Source organism: Siniperca chuatsi, linkage group LG17 (assembly GCF_020085105.1).
Source record: "Siniperca chuatsi isolate FFG_IHB_CAS linkage group LG17, ASM2008510v1, whole genome shotgun sequence".
Lineage (NCBI taxonomy): Eukaryota > Metazoa > Chordata > Actinopteri > Centrarchiformes > Sinipercidae > Siniperca > Siniperca chuatsi.
The window spans coordinates 4,882,110-4,900,583 of record NC_058058.1 but is presented as its reverse complement, the minus strand read 5'-3'; the positions used below and the strand labels follow the sequence as shown (position 1 = coordinate 4,900,583).

General features: G+C 40.3%; 2 protein-coding genes across 4 annotated transcripts in view; one reads left to right on the top strand and one right to left on the bottom strand.

The window, feature by feature from the left end:
* Positions 1–6,009, bottom strand: part of LOC122864402 (major histocompatibility complex class I-related gene protein-like) — a 39,687-nt gene extending 33,678 nt beyond the window's left edge. The window contains exons 1-7 of one of the 3 annotated variants that reach the window (XR_006375210.1): positions 5,861–6,009; positions 4,766–5,032; positions 2,807–3,085; positions 2,342–2,644; positions 1,497–1,607; positions 1,270–1,287; positions 266–1,143 (exon numbers count right to left, since the gene is read on the bottom strand). Coding sequence is in view for 2 of the 3 variants with exons in the window: in XM_044171771.1 (XP_044027706.1) it covers positions 2,373–2,644; positions 2,807–3,085; positions 4,766–5,032; positions 5,861–5,912 (870 nt within the window). In the remaining variant the exon portion in view is untranslated. Of the gene's footprint in view, positions 1–265; positions 1,144–1,269; positions 1,288–1,496; positions 1,608–1,710; positions 1,787–2,341; positions 2,645–2,806; positions 3,086–4,765; positions 5,033–5,860 lie in introns of those variants that run through there. The other 2 variants (XM_044171772.1, XM_044171771.1) reach the window with 2 other exon arrangements.
* Positions 6,010–6,835: 826 nt separating this feature from the next.
* Positions 6,836–17,650, top strand: slc39a7 (solute carrier family 39 member 7). Its single transcript, XM_044171752.1, has 8 exons — positions 6,836–7,034; positions 8,399–8,880; positions 10,889–11,057; positions 11,862–11,939; positions 12,212–12,346; positions 12,623–12,733; positions 15,119–15,315; positions 15,635–17,650. Exons 2-8 carry the CDS (start codon positions 8,407–8,409, stop codon positions 15,887–15,889), a joined length of 1,419 nt encoding a protein of 472 aa, XP_044027687.1. The 5' UTR covers positions 6,836–7,034; positions 8,399–8,406; the 3' UTR covers positions 15,890–17,650.
* The last annotated feature ends 824 nt before the right edge of the window (positions 17,651–18,474 follow it).

Below are 18,474 nucleotides of genomic sequence, written 5' to 3'. Positions count from 1 at the left end.
AACAGGGGAAACAGCTAGCCTGGCTCTGTCCAAAGGTAACAAAATTCCCCTACCAGCACCTCTAAAGTTCAGTAATTAACACATCATGTCTCGTTTATTTAATCTGTACAAAAACTGAAGGGTCAAAGCGACAAGTTGTGGTTTAACAGGGAGTTATGTGTGGGACTATTTCTTGACCAGTAGCAGTGACTTCCTGGTGACTTCACCAATTGCAATCGGTGGAGGTGCTAGTGTTTAATATACTGTATGGCTATAACAAAAAAGGTCAGATTGAGTACATTTTTTAATATACATTTATACGATCGAGCAATTAAGTATTTAGTACATTGTTCCTGTTTAAAATGCAGTTACATTTATGCAGCCTTAAAGTGGCGACAAACTCTTCATCTAGAAAGGAATATATCAGACCAAATCACCGCTTTTACATCATCATCAGTATTATGAAATCAAAACCTGATCTTTTCACAAAGTTTTTCCAGAAAAGGCTTTTTTCACATATATGTCACAAATACACTTAAATTAACAGAAAACTGTGCGTGTACACTTTTGTCATTTTGTCATCCTTCCTCCATCATCAAGTCATGTTGCATATTACATTTTCAACAACATACTGCAGCTGTCTTGGAAAGACATCATGGAGAAGAGATCCTTGTTTACAAGTAAACAAACCAAGTAAATGTGACAAATAAGCACAGGAAACAAATGCAGACTATACCTCCTTTCCCGACTGCCCACACAATAACAGTGCTTATAAACTAAACTGTGCCACAGTTAAAGACAGCTGAGGTGTTTCAACATGGCAGACTCTCATGACGCTGTCCAGTGTGCTGATCCTGGAGCTGTCCGAGGTACCCAGCATCAACATGCTGGTGGGTCGGACTCCCACTATAAGGGACTGACTGTATGTGTTCTTCCAGTCATTAGAGGCAACCACCAGCTCTGTCAGTCCTGCATCAGTGACAATGTGCTGCAGGCCATTTATATTAGTGCATACTGCTCGACCTCATTTTACTGGCCCCTTTCAGCAACATCAGTAGTCTCCAGATGATTTTTAGGATAAAATCCTGTCTGTGAAAATGTTGTGATTTTGTTGACTCCTTACTTAGTGGAGTTCAGCTTCCTCTTCTGATCTTCACTGTCCCCCTGTCAAGACAAGTAGTAAATGAATAGTACAAGTGAAATCTCTCTCATATTGGTGTCCACATTATGCAGTCCACACATTTGTTTTTATGATGAACAGGATATTAGTTGCTCGTCCACAATACTTACTGTTAGCCAGCCGGAACCCTGAAATACAGATGAGAGAAAACAACTGTTAAAACATGATTATTATTTCTGAATTTATAAAAGGAAAAATACAACAACAACTTTGTGCTTCACTATCGCTGGACAAATAAATGGACTGACTAACCAGAAGTACCACACAAAATACAGTACAGGGCTATCACAGGTATGTATTCTAAATCATTAGGAGTAAAAACATCTTTGTTGCTCACCATTATTGTTCCTTCTCCAGATGAAGAGTCCTGTGATGCAGACCGCCAGAAGCAGCAGCAGTCCTACAACAGCTCCAACAACAGGACCAGCAGGGAACCCTGAGGGAGAACCTGGAACCAAAACAGGACATTCACACTTTGGGTTCATTCACATTGTTGCAACGTATCAAGCCATTCTGTGCAGTTCAAACAAATGTGTTGTAAATAACCTAAAAACCTACTTTGGACAAAGAGGTGCACACCTTGCCACTGTTTGGTTTAAGTCGGTACATTTATTCACTGGCAGAAACCTGTTAAAGTGCAAATGGCACACACTGTAGATTTGTCTTGAACCGAGACATCCACGAGGAAATAATTCTGCTTCTACACTTCAGAGTTCAGGATATAAAGGCAAAAAAAGTACTTTATAAATAGCCACATGGTGGTGGTAACTACTCCACACTCTTTTTCCTTGTTCCTTGGTGCATGAGCTGACTAAATCACCATTTTATTGTAGCACCATCTGTATATGAAAAGCCATCACACTTTGCAGGACCTCTCAGAGTAAACGTCCTGTCCTCTAAATGTGGTTGCTTTTAAGACTTATGGCTGGTTATGTTAAATAAGCCATAACTTGGAAAATTTCACAGCCATTCGTACTGTAGACAAATAGTACCATACACATATCAGAACTTTGTTTCAGGAGGTGCCCCCACAGCTTGTTTATTGTGTATTTGTCCACCTAATTTTATAGAAATCTGTTGCACAGTTCTTGAGATATCCTCCTGTAACAGACAAACAAATACACAAGACCTTGACAGAGTTAACTTGAAAATAGTCTCCATCACATCTGATACCAGTCTTACCCCAGTTGGTCCTGATCACTGCTTTGTCCAGTCAGGTGACGATGTCGTCCTCTACACCAGAGAGCTGAAACACACAGTCGTACCTCCTCCAGTCTTCAGGTGCAATTGAGGAAAGGTACAAGTCAACACTCATCTGGAAGGATCCATCGTGGTTGGGGAGGATCTCTCTGTGCTCCACCTCCTCATGAAGCTCCTCTCCATCTTTCCTCCAGAACATCACGGCTCTGTCAGGGTAGAAACCTGTAGCGTGGCAGCTGACTGGAGAGGAGGGAGTCTTCTGGAGGAGAGACACTGGGGGAAGGACTGGAGAGAGACAGACAGAAACAGATGAGTCTATACTGAAACACAAGGATGTAGTATGTGTCTATATATCGTTTTCAGTGGAATGTTATGTGCTTTAGAAACAGAAAAGAAACATGGACGTTGAGTCCATGTACAACGGTACATCTGGCCATGTAATCCTACCTGTTCTCTGCAGAAAGCTCCTCCCATAGTGCACATACTTCTTCAACCAGTCAGGGCATTTGTGGATGTAGTAGTTTTTATTGTATTCTAATCTAGCTTTCTCAGTATCCCATCTAAGTTTGGTGATGAAAGCCTGTGGTTTTGGAGCAGTCCATGTCAGTGTCTGCAGGTCCAATGCTATGAAGTCTTCTCCATCATAACCATACTGATTAAAACCAGTAACCTCTCCAGTCTCGTCATCCCATTCACAGCCGTTCATCCTCTGTAAAATGTGGGCACCTATGAGAGACAAAGACAGAGACTGCAGCAAAAGTTAACAGTTAATATCACATTTTCACCACACAGACACCAATTATTGACTCAGTGGAAGCCAATCATCATCTGTGCAGTGTGGATGGCTGACAGAGTGAGATCTTAACACACAGTCCACATTCTCTCTTTACAGCAGAGACCAATTGCCACATGCATGAAGGGAACCAGGAGGCAGGAACCAGAGGACTCTCCTTTACAGGCACTGAATGTGGGGTGGATGCACATGGGTATGGGCAGGCAGAGGTAAACCACGACTGGGTTGACCACCTTGGGAAGGGGCCCATGAATCAGGGCGCCAGCATGTGAGACTCCCTTCGCTGTCGGGGTGGATATCCACACTGTCTGCCCTTGGTAGTAGCAAGGTAGTGAGCAGACATGGTTGTCCCAGCAACAAAGGACGAATGCCTGGACTGATGGAAACTGACCTCCTTCTCAAGTTTTGGGAACAGAGGGTCTGGTTAGCTGTAAGCACACCGAAAGGCAGACAATCCTGTGGCCAAGCTGGGAAGTGTATTCTGGACTTATTCCCCCCATAGGAGCCGTCTGCTCCAGGAGGCAGGCTTACAGGAGAAGATGCAGCAAGGCACCTTCTCCATCTTTTGATTCATCTGGTCCAACTGACTTTTTGGACTGGGGGGTCAAAGCCTGAGGAGAGGCTTACAGATGCAAGGCTAAGTTTACAAAAGTTTATAAAATTCTCTGAAACTGGAATTAAAGAGGAGTCGGACACATTGTCTTTAATAACAATAATAATGATAATCCACAAATGTGGAAATTTGTCTCCAGCTTCACAGGTTGGTTTAAAAAGACATCATAGTAAATCACAATACATGCATTAATAAATAACACAACATGCACAGTACAGACAACAATAACGGACAATTGGTTTCAGTGTGAATGGTGTTAACAAATTTAGCAGTTGCATTTGGCATGAAATACTTTTTGTAAATGTTCTTGGTTGCTGCAGCGGCTCTATAGCGTCTTCTTGAGGGCAGTTTTATGAATTCTTTAAAAAGGGGATGAACAGGATCATAAGCAGGCCATACAACTGAAAACCCACAATTTAGCACAATCTAAGATGTCTTTTAGGTGACTTTGGCAGGGCTATAAAATGTGCTGACTTGAAAAAGTGATAGACGACAGTCATTATGGTAATAGCGCAGGAAAGAGACAAATCTAGGGAGATAAGATTACGGTTGATGGGGAACAGAAAAGGGGCTGTAGGGTACCGGCTAAGGTATAACAAGGAACCTTGTTCTGAGATCAAAGGGGAATTAAAACACAAGATGCAGATGATTGTATTCCAGCAGGGTCATTATCATGACTGGAAGGCAGTCTGTGTGTCCCGTCCTTCAGTAAATCATTTCCCAACACCTACAGCATGTCTACCTGCAGATGTTGGCCAGGTTTTGGGGAGTGGACTTGGGGCTGAATTTAGTTGAACAAAAGTAGTCGTAGTTTCTGGACTCCGTATGCTTCATTCAAGTATAAGAACGATTAGGCGTCCTTATCAAAAAACACTGGAGAAGCCAGGGATGTGTGCGCGCACACTTGTGCTTATACATACATCTCACACCAGAGGGAGAAAACATTTCACCAGTAAAAAGTTCGTTAGGGTTAGGGTTTATGAACATAAACATACTGTACCGTCAGTGTGGTTTAAGCGTTGCTTCAAGCTGTCAAGGTTGGCTCTGAAGACCTGCTGATTGCCAAAACACTTCAAAGCATACCACTCCAGGTGTTGTGGGTCGTCCTTTATTAATTTTCTCATCCAGTCCTGTTTGGGTTCTGCTGTCTTGATGTTGCTGTCACAGTAACCCACCTGAACTTCATCGACCATCGCAGCACCCACAAACTCTGGAAAGTCTGGGACTCCAGAAGTTGCAGTAAGGAAATATTTCAAGGAGTGTTTCACTGTAGGACAAAGAAGGTGTTCAGCTTTCGGATTTTATACATTTTGTTGGGGGGTTGATTGATTAATTAACACTTGAAATCTGTTAAATCACAATGGGCTACACAATAATATGTTATAGACCCATTCCCATTACTAATGTTTATATGTTGCAACTTTGTGCATTGAGCAACAAGTTATGCAGATGGCCAGTTTACGATAATTCTGTAAAAGACAAGAAATTACAGCACACCTCCTTACTGTAGCCTTATTTGAACTCCTGTACTTACAGCTGAGATTTGCGAAATTGCAATTGCGTATTGATGTAATTATTATTATTAAGGAAACCTAGTGTTGGAATTACTGTAACGTATGATTTCGACAGTTATGTGATTTAATTGTCAAATTAAAATATAAACAATAACACTGGGGAGACTGTATGTCAGCACTGGGCGTTTGATTGAGAAAGTCCGTCTCCTAGCAACAGTCAAGGTCGGTTTCCTTAACCACGAATGTTTTCTCAACCACGATCATGTCGATGATAGGCTACTTACAGTCTTTAGTAGCGGCGGCAAGCATACTATATGTGTCGTTTTGTAATGCACTGCCTTGTATATATATATATATATATTTTATACATAAAAACTAATCATGTTATGTCAGTGTCAAATGGACACATGTAATGACATGACTGTAGCCCTAAGTGTTGTAAGTTCAATGTGACTTTTTAAAAAATGAAAGTGAAACTCTAATTTCCGGTCGCAGAGCGGCTGCTCTACACAGAACAGTGATCAAATCAAACAACTTTTACAGCAACAACAGTAGCAGGAAGCGTTACAGTGCGATGTTACCTGTAGATGCAACGTGGCAGAAGAGGAGCACCACGAATAAAAACTTCTTCATCTTGTTTTGATAAATAGTCCGAGAGCTCAGGGGACAGAGTCAGCTGATTTGACATCTGCCTTTGATACTGAACGTGCAGACTGTGGGGCGTGTCCATCAGTCATAAGGAAGAAAAATGACCACTGTGATAACAAATGTTGCTAAATGGAAATATTCTACTACTAATCATAATATTAATAATTATTATTATTACTATTTCTTATATGAATTCCAAGTTGTAATTTTTCAATATGAATTCGACCTAACAAAATTCCTCTGCAAATGTGATGCTCTCCATCTAAAAAACTTTTGATCATCTTTTCTTTATTTGAATGCTTTTTCACAGACTGATTAGCCTACTTTACAAGATAAAATAGTTTTTATGCAAACGGGAATGGACAGGACGACAGCTTACTCTGTGCTTCTCCTGAAGTAGTTGAGTAGACATAGCCCACTCTCGGTTAAAAATCTACTTAAGTAGGCTACTTACTGATTTCAAAATATAAAGTTTGAATATGAAAATCTTATATAGGCTATTACATTACAGGTAGTTTACAACAAAAATAACTTTACAATCCTGGTAATGATGCAGCAATTGCATATAGTAAAACATATTTTTTTAAAAACCAAATCTAACAAATATTTTTATACAAAATATAATTTATTGTGAGGCTGAAAGACCCTTTCCCCTACACACGTTTATTATTTATGTATTTGCTCCTTAACTGTTCTCCTCCAGGATGCTGCTAAGTGATGAGTCAAAATACTACATTCATCTCGCGATATTTCAATTGAGACCTCATCATCCGTCTTTACATCTCCACAAACCAACATTTCCCAGCATTTATGAGTGGGGAAGTTTTTAGAAGTATTGTAAAATACATTCGCATACCATTATAATCGTCTCATGTAAAATCAAATATGTGTTTTCATCTAAGCAGAGACGGCGAGGGAGCACAGAAGGAGGCACACTTGGAATGGAATGCGTTCCCGCGAGATTTCGAGGAGCTTACTTGAGTAAATGCCACGTCTTACCAGCAGCATCACCGCAGACAGAAATAATTAGCTGTTTGCCAAACATCTTGCACGCAGGACAGAGAGTTATCCAGCGGCCCAACAGGCAGTAATATCTGACACAATCCGGTAAGAACGAATTGTTTGTTTTTCATTGTATGTCGCAGTTAGTGACGTTGCTCCTGCTGCAGAAACATGTTAGCAAGTTGGTAGCTAGCTAGCTAGCCAGCTAGCAGGCTTTCTTTACAACTTATGGAAACCGGAGATCAGTGGTCATTGTGTGACCGGGGCTCTTACTGTTTACTTTGAGATTAAAGTTGGCACTTTGCACTAAACTAAGAGATTATCCGCTTTACATCCACATCCGATGTGCGAAGCCGCTAGCAAGTAAACACAATCACAGACAAAGCTAAATCAAACTCCTATGGGTGACTGTTAAGTTATCTAACAAGAGATTTAACGTTAACACAGTCTGCGCACATCAGAGGTATCATTGACTGCTACTACTGTAGGCCTACATAGTGTACGCAGTATTGCAGCAGTTTTACATCAGGGCAAGGCAGCCAATGAATATGCCTAGCATAGCATAACCTTAGTGCAGCACAACAAGACTGCCAAATGTGCTGTACAGCCACCATATCCTGCTGTTATATTTGATCGGAAACGCCCAATTCTGAGTCTCTGCATTGGCCAAATTCCAGTGCAATTTGAAAACCTGCCATGTTGGCACTATAATGCAAACTGGCTGGTAAAGAAAGGATAGCTCTACATACAGGTGCGAATAAACCCCAGTCTCACAAATGAAATGAAAACAGCAGCATTTTTCCCCAGTTAATTTCCACAATGATCATTAAATAGTTGCACAGATCAGGAATGAGATAAATGCTGCAATAGCTTCTTGTGCCTTGTGCAATTGCTGGATCTGCTTTCTTCCCTTGCCTTAATGTCGCAGGGAGAAAGATGAATCTTTTCAGGCCCTTTCTTAAACCAATTTCTACTTACTAGCCCTTCACTATAGAGTGTCATGCTGTATACATCACACTCATTCTGGTTAGATGCTAAACTGCATTTCGCTGTCTCAGGACCTGTACTCTGTGACAAAGTTGAATTTAATCTAAATGCATAACATCTCAAAACAATTAACATGTGCCATAAAATAGATTGTGGATTCCTCTTCAGTTGACTCATGTGTGCACATATAGGTATGAGGCAAATTAGCTAGGCACAAAGAGATGGTTCCCTTTTATTTTAAATTCATTTCACATTCTGTAATTTTTTAATCCACCATGAATAGACAGTGATAGGCAAATGAAGCTATTGGTTTATTTGCATGACCAAAATAATGTTTACGATGTATGAAGGCAGAACACAAATCATTTTTCCTCTATTATCTGGCAGCGTATATCAGAGTATAGGTGTAAACAGAGTTTCATCATCAGGCAGCCTGTGAGTTTTTATTTATTCTGTCTTCTTCACTTTTCTCTTTGTCAAAGGGCATAATATGGGCTGTGTACGTCTGCTGGCACTGACGGTGGTCACATCTGCAATTCTCCTGTTAGCCTCCCATTCAACCATCGCTCATAGCCATTCCCATGGCGACCATGGACACGCCCACTCCCACGGCCACCACGGCCACCATGGCCACCATCACCACGGCCACTCCCACGGAGAAGACGATCACGATCCTCAGGTGAAGATGTTCCACGGAGCCAGCAAGTGGAGCGCCGAGGCCAACCTCCCTCTACAGGAAGAGGAGCACCACGGACATGCACACTCTCATGATCACGGACACGCACACTCTCATGATCACGGACACGCACACTCTCATGATCATGGACACGCACACTCTCACGATCACGGACATGGGCACGCTCATCAGGAGGATGTTGTTTGGGTGCACAAGGAGGAGAGTGGACACGGGCACTTACACAGTGGGGAGAGGGTGAAGAGGGACATCGTGGAGCTCTGGACGCAGGTGTGGTCATGGGGCTAGAATGGGAACAATGGGTTGTCTGTTTGAAATGTGGCCAGGAATATCTACATTAGACTTAGAAAGTAGATACACAGTATTTTATCCTCCTACAGCAGCTATCAGTGGTGCTACTCGGGGTCCCGCTGTATAAGATCTGTATTAAGCAGCCCTCAAGTTTGACTGTATGAATGTTTGTTTCCTCCCATTCAGCTATACAGTTCAAGTACGCAAGGCTGCTTAGGAAAAGTCAGTTTAATCAGGAAGTCATTTTAGGTTCAGAAAAGTTCTAGAAATATTTTAAAGGGAGTGTTTGACATTTTGGGAAATAGACTTATTTGCTTTCTTGGTAAGAGTTAGATGAGACGATTGATAACCCTCATATCTGTCTATTAAGACCCCAGGAAGTCACAGCGTCTGGCCAAGAAATAGTCTGGCACATAACCTCTCGAAAAAATGTCAAACTTTTCCTGTAAAGGCTTTGGAGGTACTCTCATTTAGGGAAATTGATATATTTATATCTATTTATAGTTTGTAGTGTTGTTTCATTATCACATTCAGTTGTAACTGTTCATGTTATTTTGTCCAAGTGAACACCTTATGATTTAATCATTAATGTAATTGAGCATAATTCTGCTCAACACTATTTTTGATTCAGCTCTATTACCAGAGGTTGCATTTGTTTGTGTAAAACTTGGTGTACTTCTTGTTCTGCGGAACTTGAATGGTGTGTCTGTTCCTAGAGTGGCTCGCAGACACACCATGTTGCATGGATGCCACTCAACAAACAATGGCATCCATGTTTTTTAGTCATTTGTCTCACAAGAGGTTGTGCTCCATTTTAACAAATACAGCTATCAACATCAGCAACATAACAGCATGTGCTCGTGTAACTGCTTGTAACCTTTTTCTTTGGCCCACCTATGTACCTAACTTGTGTGTTGGACTATAAGCGCTGTCAAAACGTTTCTATGTACACACAGCAGAACGTAGGCTGAACAGATCCAGTGTGTGCTGCTTTCACTATGTGACTGGTTTAGACAAGGTTTACTGTAGAGCAGGGTTATTCAGTTACATTTTCAATTGGGCCAGATTTTAAAACCAGGAAATGTAGATGGGCATTTTCAGCAGCCTATTTAAAACCTTTTTTTTTTAGTTTTTGGTAATGACACATTTTAAACAAATGCAAATGAATGTAATAAAAAATAGCAGGCGTTTGGAGATGGCGGTAAAATAAAAACATATTTGCCAGTCCAGGCAGGGTTAAATTGACGGTTTTCATTGTCAAATTTACATTTCAGGGTTGACAGAGACATATTTTCAGCAGAGCACGTCCCTACTTGTGACTCTCAGTAGCCAGATTTTTAAAAAGCTACTAAGCTGGAACTCACATGAGAAAACGTTGATTTGTGAAAGATATGATTGGCGGCGTCTCTACATCCGTAAACATCCTGCCCAATTGGTACTGCACATGTGGAACTCTCAACAGAGATGAGAGGAAGCGAGATGGCTTACTCGTTAGCTACTTCCATACACTATATATGTAGTTTACTTATTTTGTAATGTATCAGATTTATGCATGCTGGGCCACTCCGAGGTTGCTTCGTGGCTGGATGTGGCCTGTGGGCCGCCAATTAAATGGGCCTGCTGTAGAGTATACAGCCAGGTTTAGCCTTACTATGTTATCTAAGCCCTTAAAGGGTCACTGAGTAGTCAGTTTTATCCTTCTCCATAAGCCTATCAGCAGCAGGCTTTCCATGTTATCATTTATTTTATTTTTGAGTCATAGGTACTGATCAATAACAAAATCCTAAACAAACAGATTTGTGCTTACAAATCTAAGCTCCTCATACATGTTCTACCTGGATTAGCATCCACACAGATCACTGTGCCTTTCCTCTTCTTTTCCCCTCTAATTCCTGTTTTGTCCTCATTTTGCATTGTCTTGTAGTTTGATGACTTTCTCTCCCATTACACTAATGAAAAGTAAACGTCCCTCCATCCCTGTCCGCAGGCTATCGGAGCGACCCTGCTGATCAGTGCGGCTCCTTTCCTCATCCTGTTTCTGATCCCAGTTCAGTCCAACAGTGACCAGCACCAGAATCTGCTCAAGGTGCTGCTCAGCTTCGCCTCAGGTGGACTGCTGGGTGACGCCTTCCTCCACCTTATACCACATGCTTTGGGTAGGTAGTCGATCCATGGAAGTCTCTATTTTTAATCGCTGTCTACTCAGTTGCTGAGTTTTAGTCACCTAAAATGTAGGCTAACTTGAGGCAAAAGGCATTAATTATTATTATTATTATTATTATTATTGCATTTGTAATGTAATATAGAAAATAGTCCCCTCTTGATTAAAATGCTGTAGATTCACTCATTTTGCTCTCGTAATTTCTGATATGGCCAATGGCAGGAAATCTACTCCATACACATGAAGTCAGGAAATATAAGAAGCATAACTTTTATTTTCTCACAGCTCACATTTGCTTTTTGCTCTCATAGCTCACTTTCACTTTTTTTTTCTGGAGACTCACCGCCAGAGTTAGTTAGCCCTGTTTGCACAGGCTTTGAAGTATGACACTTATCATTGTCATTTATTCATTCAAACCATATTGAACCATTTGGGTGTAAAGCGTTCTAAATACAATTTAAATAAATAAAAAAAATAATGGTCACTCCCACGGTACGCAGTAATTGCCTTTTCTCTTAGTTTATGTGTAGTCAGTTGGTACTCTTGTTATTGACAGGTGATCTCTTAGAGGTGCAAAAATCAACCAAAGAAATTTAGGCAATTAGGTTGGACACTCTGGGTCAGTGATTCCCGAACATGAATAGCCACAACACTTCTGTAAAAGAAATACAGATACAATATTTTCAGTCAACTACTGACATCGATAAAGAAATGCTCATCGGAAACACAGACACGGCAGCAGGATTGTTTTGTCTTTTTGAGTTTAATGTCTGTTTCCTCTTGTGTCGTATTTGTGCAGAGCCCCACTCTCACCATGAAGAAGGCCACGGACACTCGCACGAAAGCGAAGAGTCACATGACCATGGTCACTCCCACGGTACGCAGTAATTGCCTTTTCTCTTAGTTTATGTGTAGTCAGCTGGTACTCTTGTTATTGACAGGTGATCTCTTAGAGGTGCAAAAATCAACCGAAGAAATTTACAAAAGCCAAAAAAACACCTATATCTACTTTCTATATGGTGACATATATACAACTTTCAGCTGTATACTGTAATCTGCAGAAGTAACAGATGTGACATCAGTAGATGTATTAAACTCTGTTCATGTATCACAGTTCCAACCAGTACTCCCTATCCTCTACCTGCACAGGAGCTGCCCACGGTCACATGATGTCAGTGGGTCTGTGGGTTCTTGGTGGGATCATCGCCTTCCTGGTTGTAGAGAAATTTGTGCGTCTGCTGAAGGGAGGGCACAGCCACGGACATTCCCATGGCCACTCACATGGTATGCATCTGCTGTTCTGAAATTCTTCCTCACAGAATATTTTCATTGTCATACATAAAATATTCATATACAGAACAAAAGTATTCTTATTGCCTCTGAAATTAAAGATAGCAGTTTCTGCTACTTGTTATTTTGTAGCTATCTACAGTGTGTCCAGTATATTAGCCAAAGGGGCTAATGAACTTTAAAATCTAGCAGCCTCTGTAGCCACTACTCTTAATCTCAATAGCTGATCTGGGGACTGGAGTTAATTTGAACTTTATGTAACATTTTCAGATGCTCCCAAGGAAAAGGACAGTGATGGAGAAGAAGAAAAGGAGAAGAAGAAGAAAGAGAATAAAGAAAGCAAAGACAAGAAGGTGCCAAAGAAAGAGGAGAAGAGCACAGGTGAGCAATACATAGATTTTTTATAGACTTACCTCTGATTGGAAACAAAATAGATGAACTCAGTTACTGAACTGCAGTTTGGTTACATGGCACGTAAGATATTTACAACTTAAAAACACAAACAGATAATCAGCAATTAAACCCTTGGGTCTACTAAGGTTGCTTCAATAGAACAGAAATGGGTGTATGTAGACTGTATGGTACATATACATACCTGTGGCTCAGGCTTGTGCCATATAAATGCAAAGCTCTGGATATGAATCTAGCATAGGATATTGAACATTTATATTTTTAGTTATTAAAACACCAACTTGGGAGGATTGTGCAGCCTTGGTGCAGGTACGTGCTCACAAAGTACTATATTGTTTTATTATGTATTTTATTAAGGCAAAGTTCTTGTACAGTTTGTGTTAAGATCTTAAACAATGAAGCACAAAATAAATATACTTATTTAGCTTATTTTGATCAGACTTTAGTAGAAAAGCAGATTCATACTAAGGAACCTGATATTTAGTTATTTGCTGATTTGCAGGTTAAAAGACATCTAGATGTTTATGTTTAAACTGGTCTGAATTTGAATGAAAAGAGTTACATATAACTGTAGTTTCAGCAGCATTTAAATGACCATGTGTTGAAATATAGTTATTGACAATGTGATTAAAAACAGAATTTTTAATTTGATATAAACATCTATGAACTTGCAAATCATCAAATCAGTGCTTACTTCAAAAGTAAAATATCACAGCCTGTATTATCACAGTATTGAAACTGATATTGCTAGTATTAAAAATGGTCCATGAAATTTTACTTTTATTATGCATCATGTTCCTCCACTGATCAGTAATGTTTTAAAAATAGAGTTTGATAGTGTAAATGCTGTAGACATGACAGACACAACTCCTCTTCTTCTTTTTAATTTTAAGAGCAAATCAATACTTGAACTGTTGCACTGTGTCCAAAATTACTCAAATACGGAAGTGATTATAGTGCATTATATTTAATTTTGGCCATTTAAACGCACAGTATGTTATTTCTGCCACTAGGGGTCTCTCACATCAAAACAATAACAAAAGACATAGTTTGATGACATCATGAAATAGCATGGGATCATAGGAGTTGTTGTCTTCACCACAATTGTAGTCAGGTTCTTCCTGTTTGGGTTCTTTCAGTGTTTGTCATTCAGGAGTTTTTTACCGGGAGATTAAAACCAGTAAAAACACTGAATAAAGCAGTTTCATGTTAAAAATCTGTTTCTCTGATGCTGTTCGGCAGACACAGGACATGCCGGAGGGGCTGCGAGCTGAGCTGCCACTAACGTTTGCTCAGCTTGTTTCTCTGGTAACTTAAGATCCAGATGTCCGATGACTAAAATCCTTCACCCGATTAAAATATATAGTTAAAAACGACCAAGATCTAAAAAGTGTATCATAAAAATGCGGCTTAAAAGTGTCAATTTATGACCGCTTCTGGCAGACAATCACAACACTGACGCATGCACAAAGGGGATTTGACGCCGTTGACAGACGACCAAATGAAACACGCCTTGATTAAAATTTCGGATTTCTTTAGTTATGAAAATTGTTGGAAACATTTGGGATAATGTAAGTACACAACTCAACAAAATATATAATATAGGTCTTGTTGTTTTTAGACATTTTAATGTGGAAAAGTTACATACTATACCTTTTTAATTGATTTGCCTAAATTCTAAGTTTAAAATGTGCGCACTACTGCCCTCAAACTTTCCCACAATTGTATGAAAAAAGGTGTCGCATAGATTCTACTTTTTCTAAAAATTCCACAATGTAGTACTTTGCCTTTGATAGATGTGTAATTGTTACACTGGTGCACTGGTGGACCAATGAGTGCACTGGTGCACTAGTGCACTCATGGTACTGCAAAATGATGATTCATAAGTGTCTGAAATCAAAATTTACAACTAATTTAGTAGGAGAATATGGAGTGTTTATTATGAAGAGAGTTTCATTCAGTAAATGAGGGAGTGGTTTTGGTCTTAGTCCAAGTTACTTTTTCTGGAGCTGCAGTCACGTGTTCTTGGCTTTCATAAAGACACTATGAATAAATAATTGAACAAAAGTATCTTGTTGATCAAGTCCTTCATTTGCATATTGAGGCCGAAAATTGTTACTGTGTTGTTTCCTGTCACGTCAGTGCAGGAATGTGTTGCTGGCATCATGGAACTCTTTGTGATCAGAGCATTGTGACCTTAATCAAACAGAAACAGCTGATCCTTTACCGCAGCAATGCACCGCTGTCCATGTGCTCCCTGAGCCAGTGTCCTAGATTCAGGCTGGCTGAAAACAGTGTGTTTATACACTCGTTAATCTTTTATTTATTGATTCTCCCTTCTCTCCACTAACACAGACATTAAGGTGTCAGGTTACCTGAACTTGGCAGCTGACTTCACACATAATTTTACTGACGGCCTGGCAATCGGAGCTTCGTTCCTGGTTGGTCCAGCAGTTGGCGCTGTCACCACCCTCACCATCCTGCTGCACGAGGTCCCGCACGAGATCGGAGACTTTGCCATCCTTGTCCAGTCTGGCTGCACCAAAAAAAAGGTAGCTAACTACTCTAGCTGTAGTTTATAAGTGTCAAATATAAGAATAAAGAATCTTTCCATCACAAATAGCAGATAGCAGGACCTATCAATCTTAACAAAGCCTATTGGCCCAGTGTTCTGACACCTACATGGAAATGGACTTTTCTGGTTCTCTGAAGCTCTCAATATACTTAACATATTGTGCAAAGAACCAACATCATGTCATTCACGACATGAGCACTTAACACCAAAGAAATGTTTTCAAATAAATAAATGAATGTATGGAGAATGTGTTGAAATATTGACATTAAGACTGTAGTAATCCTCTTCCCCATCAGGCCATGTGTCTACAGCTGCTGACAGCCCTGGGAGCTCTGGCTGGCACAGCTTGCTCCCTATTGGCTGAGGGCGTGGGCGCTGCGGCGACAGCCTGGATCCTGCCGTTCACAGCCGGGGGGTTCGTTTACATCGCCACAGTGACCGTGCTCCCAGAACTGCTGGCGGGCCGCTCCAGTTTCGGCCAGTCTCTAATGGAGATCCTGGCCCTGCTGTTCGGAGTCGGCATGATGGTGCTGATCGCCGAGTACGAGTGAGTTAGCAGAGTGGACAGAAGCTCCTTACAGAGTGAGACAGGGAGGGAGGGGACAGAGAGACAGAGCGGGAAAAGGTCAAAAATGGATGAAAAAAATGGCGGTTTTAAGTAGAGTTCAAGTGGATAATTATTGTCGGGTGTGTTTTCTTGTTTTTTATTAATTCTGTTTTGGGGACAAACACCACCTATTGATGGCGAATGGATGATTTTTGTTATGTATTTTTTTAGCAGGTCACATCCCGGATTTGTGTTAATGTTTCTTTTTCGGCTTCTTAAAAAGTGCTCAGCAGTAGACTGAGAACTGGAAAGAAACAACCTGACGGTAAAGTTTTTGAGGACTGCTGTGTTGTTCACTGAAGGCCTCCATCATGACAGGAGGTGAAATCTTTCTGTCCGCCGGTCCCAAAATTCTCTCACCACTTTCACTACATGGATCATTCAGCGACAGTTTTACTGCAGCTTAAACTGACAGCCGGTCCCCTCCAAAAGTGGCTTAAAGTAGATACATTTTCTATCATTTGACAACATTTCAGAGTCGGGTCAGTGAAAGAGCAGAGAAAGTGATGGTCTGGCTCAGCTTTTCTCTCTACAGTGACCTGCTCACTTATGTGTTTAATGTCTGTTTCATTTGGAGATATTGAATGTTAATATTTTTACATTCCACAAAATAAAAGTAAATGTTGTGGCTTTTACAGATGTGCTCAAAATGGCATCATGTTTACTCTCAAATCATTAAAATCGTTATGAAAGTAAAAGTTGTTGAACCTTTAACACTCCTACTCTATTATTTTTTTTCCAACTGAGGGATCAAAACGAATGGTGAAAATACTGACAGCTCTGAACATCCCCAATAAAGGTTCATCATTTTCAGTGATTACTTTTCAGCATATTCTGTCGTTAAAGACACGTAGTGCATGTAATATGAGATAAGTCTATAAATGGTTGAATGGCCTGTTTTTAATTTAAAGTTACTGCAAGGAACTTTCATTTTGTGTTGATTCTGCCGGCCCCTGTGGACAAAAGCAGTAGTGTTTCCACCGGCTCGTGCCGTAAAGATCTTGATCTGGCCAGCACATGCATTTGTTTTGGAAGCGAGTAAAAGAAAGACGCAACTTATTTTTATTTTTTAAGCAGCTGTTTGCAGGATGCACATCGATGAGGTAATGTGTCTATTTGTGGCGATGTAAGATTAATAAGTAATATGACAATGGTGAAACAAAGTAACCTTTGTTTAGTACCATTCATAGACCTAGGTTAGAGGCCTACAACTAACAGATTCGGTTGCTCGGTAATAGTAATTTTGTTGAGAAAGTTATCAACATTCCCTAGGGATGTTATGTCTTCATAATAATAAACCAACATCAAGATATAGCTTGATAGCAAGGCCATTATAAAATGTTATGTTATTAGCCAGTTGTATTACAGTAATGTCCACCGTGACCGATACCTTCATGGTCTGTACACAGCCATTTGTATTATATGCTAAGGTGCAAACTAACAGCTGTAGGCATAGACATATTGCATAACCTGTAAGAGGGCCAATTCAGGATCGGTTTTGAATCCTTTCAAATCCCGCAATTCTCTCCATCTGGTGAATGACCAACCACGGCTGACTCGTGTTTTTGCCCGTGCTCTGTCACTGTCCATTTTAGCTTTTCTTGTTGTTCTGTCAATTCTTTTCTTTTTCTTTTTACTGATCCTGCCCTAGTATCAGCCATAACCACAATAAAATTATGTCAAAAATAAAATTCATTAAAGAAAATTCTCTTCCTGCTTCCTTTTAACTGGCTACCACACTACTCACTGTGAAACTTTGCCTGGGAAAGTGTAAACATAGGCTCTTTGGTCTGTGTGGTGTGTGCGGTAAATCGTCTAGTCTGATTTCGTGGGGAATCGGACCTGGTGACAGGCATTAAGAATATATAGAAATAACTGATCATCTTGCTGATGTTCTCATTTGCTTATGTAGGTCATATAGAAGCATCAGTATTAAATTGAGACAGTTTCAAAACCAGTTAAAACCTCCTTGTAGTAACTTTAACATAGATGGAATTCACGTAGAAACCAATGAACATGATTTCATCTGCTATTCACAGACTTGACCACAATAGGGAGCAAGAGGTCAGTCAAGAAAGGGCCTTGTCAGTTCCATATAAGACATGACTGTTGACTGCAACAATGCAGAAGTATGAAAACTTTCCACCTGATATCCATCATGCAGACTGATACTTGTATCACACCCATGCTGGCATTATATCAATAAGTTCTGTTGCTCTGCTACTGTTGCTTTCACTGCACACTTTCTATTTGAAGTTTGAAATGGAGAATGTGCAGCTGTGCAGCATAAGGATGTCTTCTAAAAAGCAAAGTAATAATAATGATAACCTACTTGTGACTCTGCATCACAAAGAATGATTTCCCCTCTCAGACAAATATGAATAATTTTTAGAGGTCTGAAGAAGTAGCCTAAAACTGTCCAGTATTACCAAAGAAAACAATAGAGAACAGTCAGTAAAATAAACCAAATTAGATTTTTCTTGCTTCCTATCTAGATAATCATCTTGTGACCCCTCGCCATGTGGTGCA

What these genes read in the sequence shown, in the direction of transcription:
- slc39a7 (XM_044171752.1), top strand. Translation starts at nt 8,407, where the DNA reads ATGGGCTGTGTACGTCTGCTGGCACTGACGGTGGTCACATCTGCAATT. An exon ending in TCGTGGAGCTCTGGACGCAG is followed by an intron (nt 8,881 to 10,888) that starts GTGTGGTCATGG and finishes CCCTGTCCGCAG; the next exon opens with GCTATCGGAGCGACCCTGCT. An exon ending in CCTTATACCACATGCTTTGG is followed by an intron (nt 11,058 to 11,861) that starts GTAGGTAGTCGA and finishes GTATTTGTGCAG; the next exon opens with AGCCCCACTCTCACCATGAA.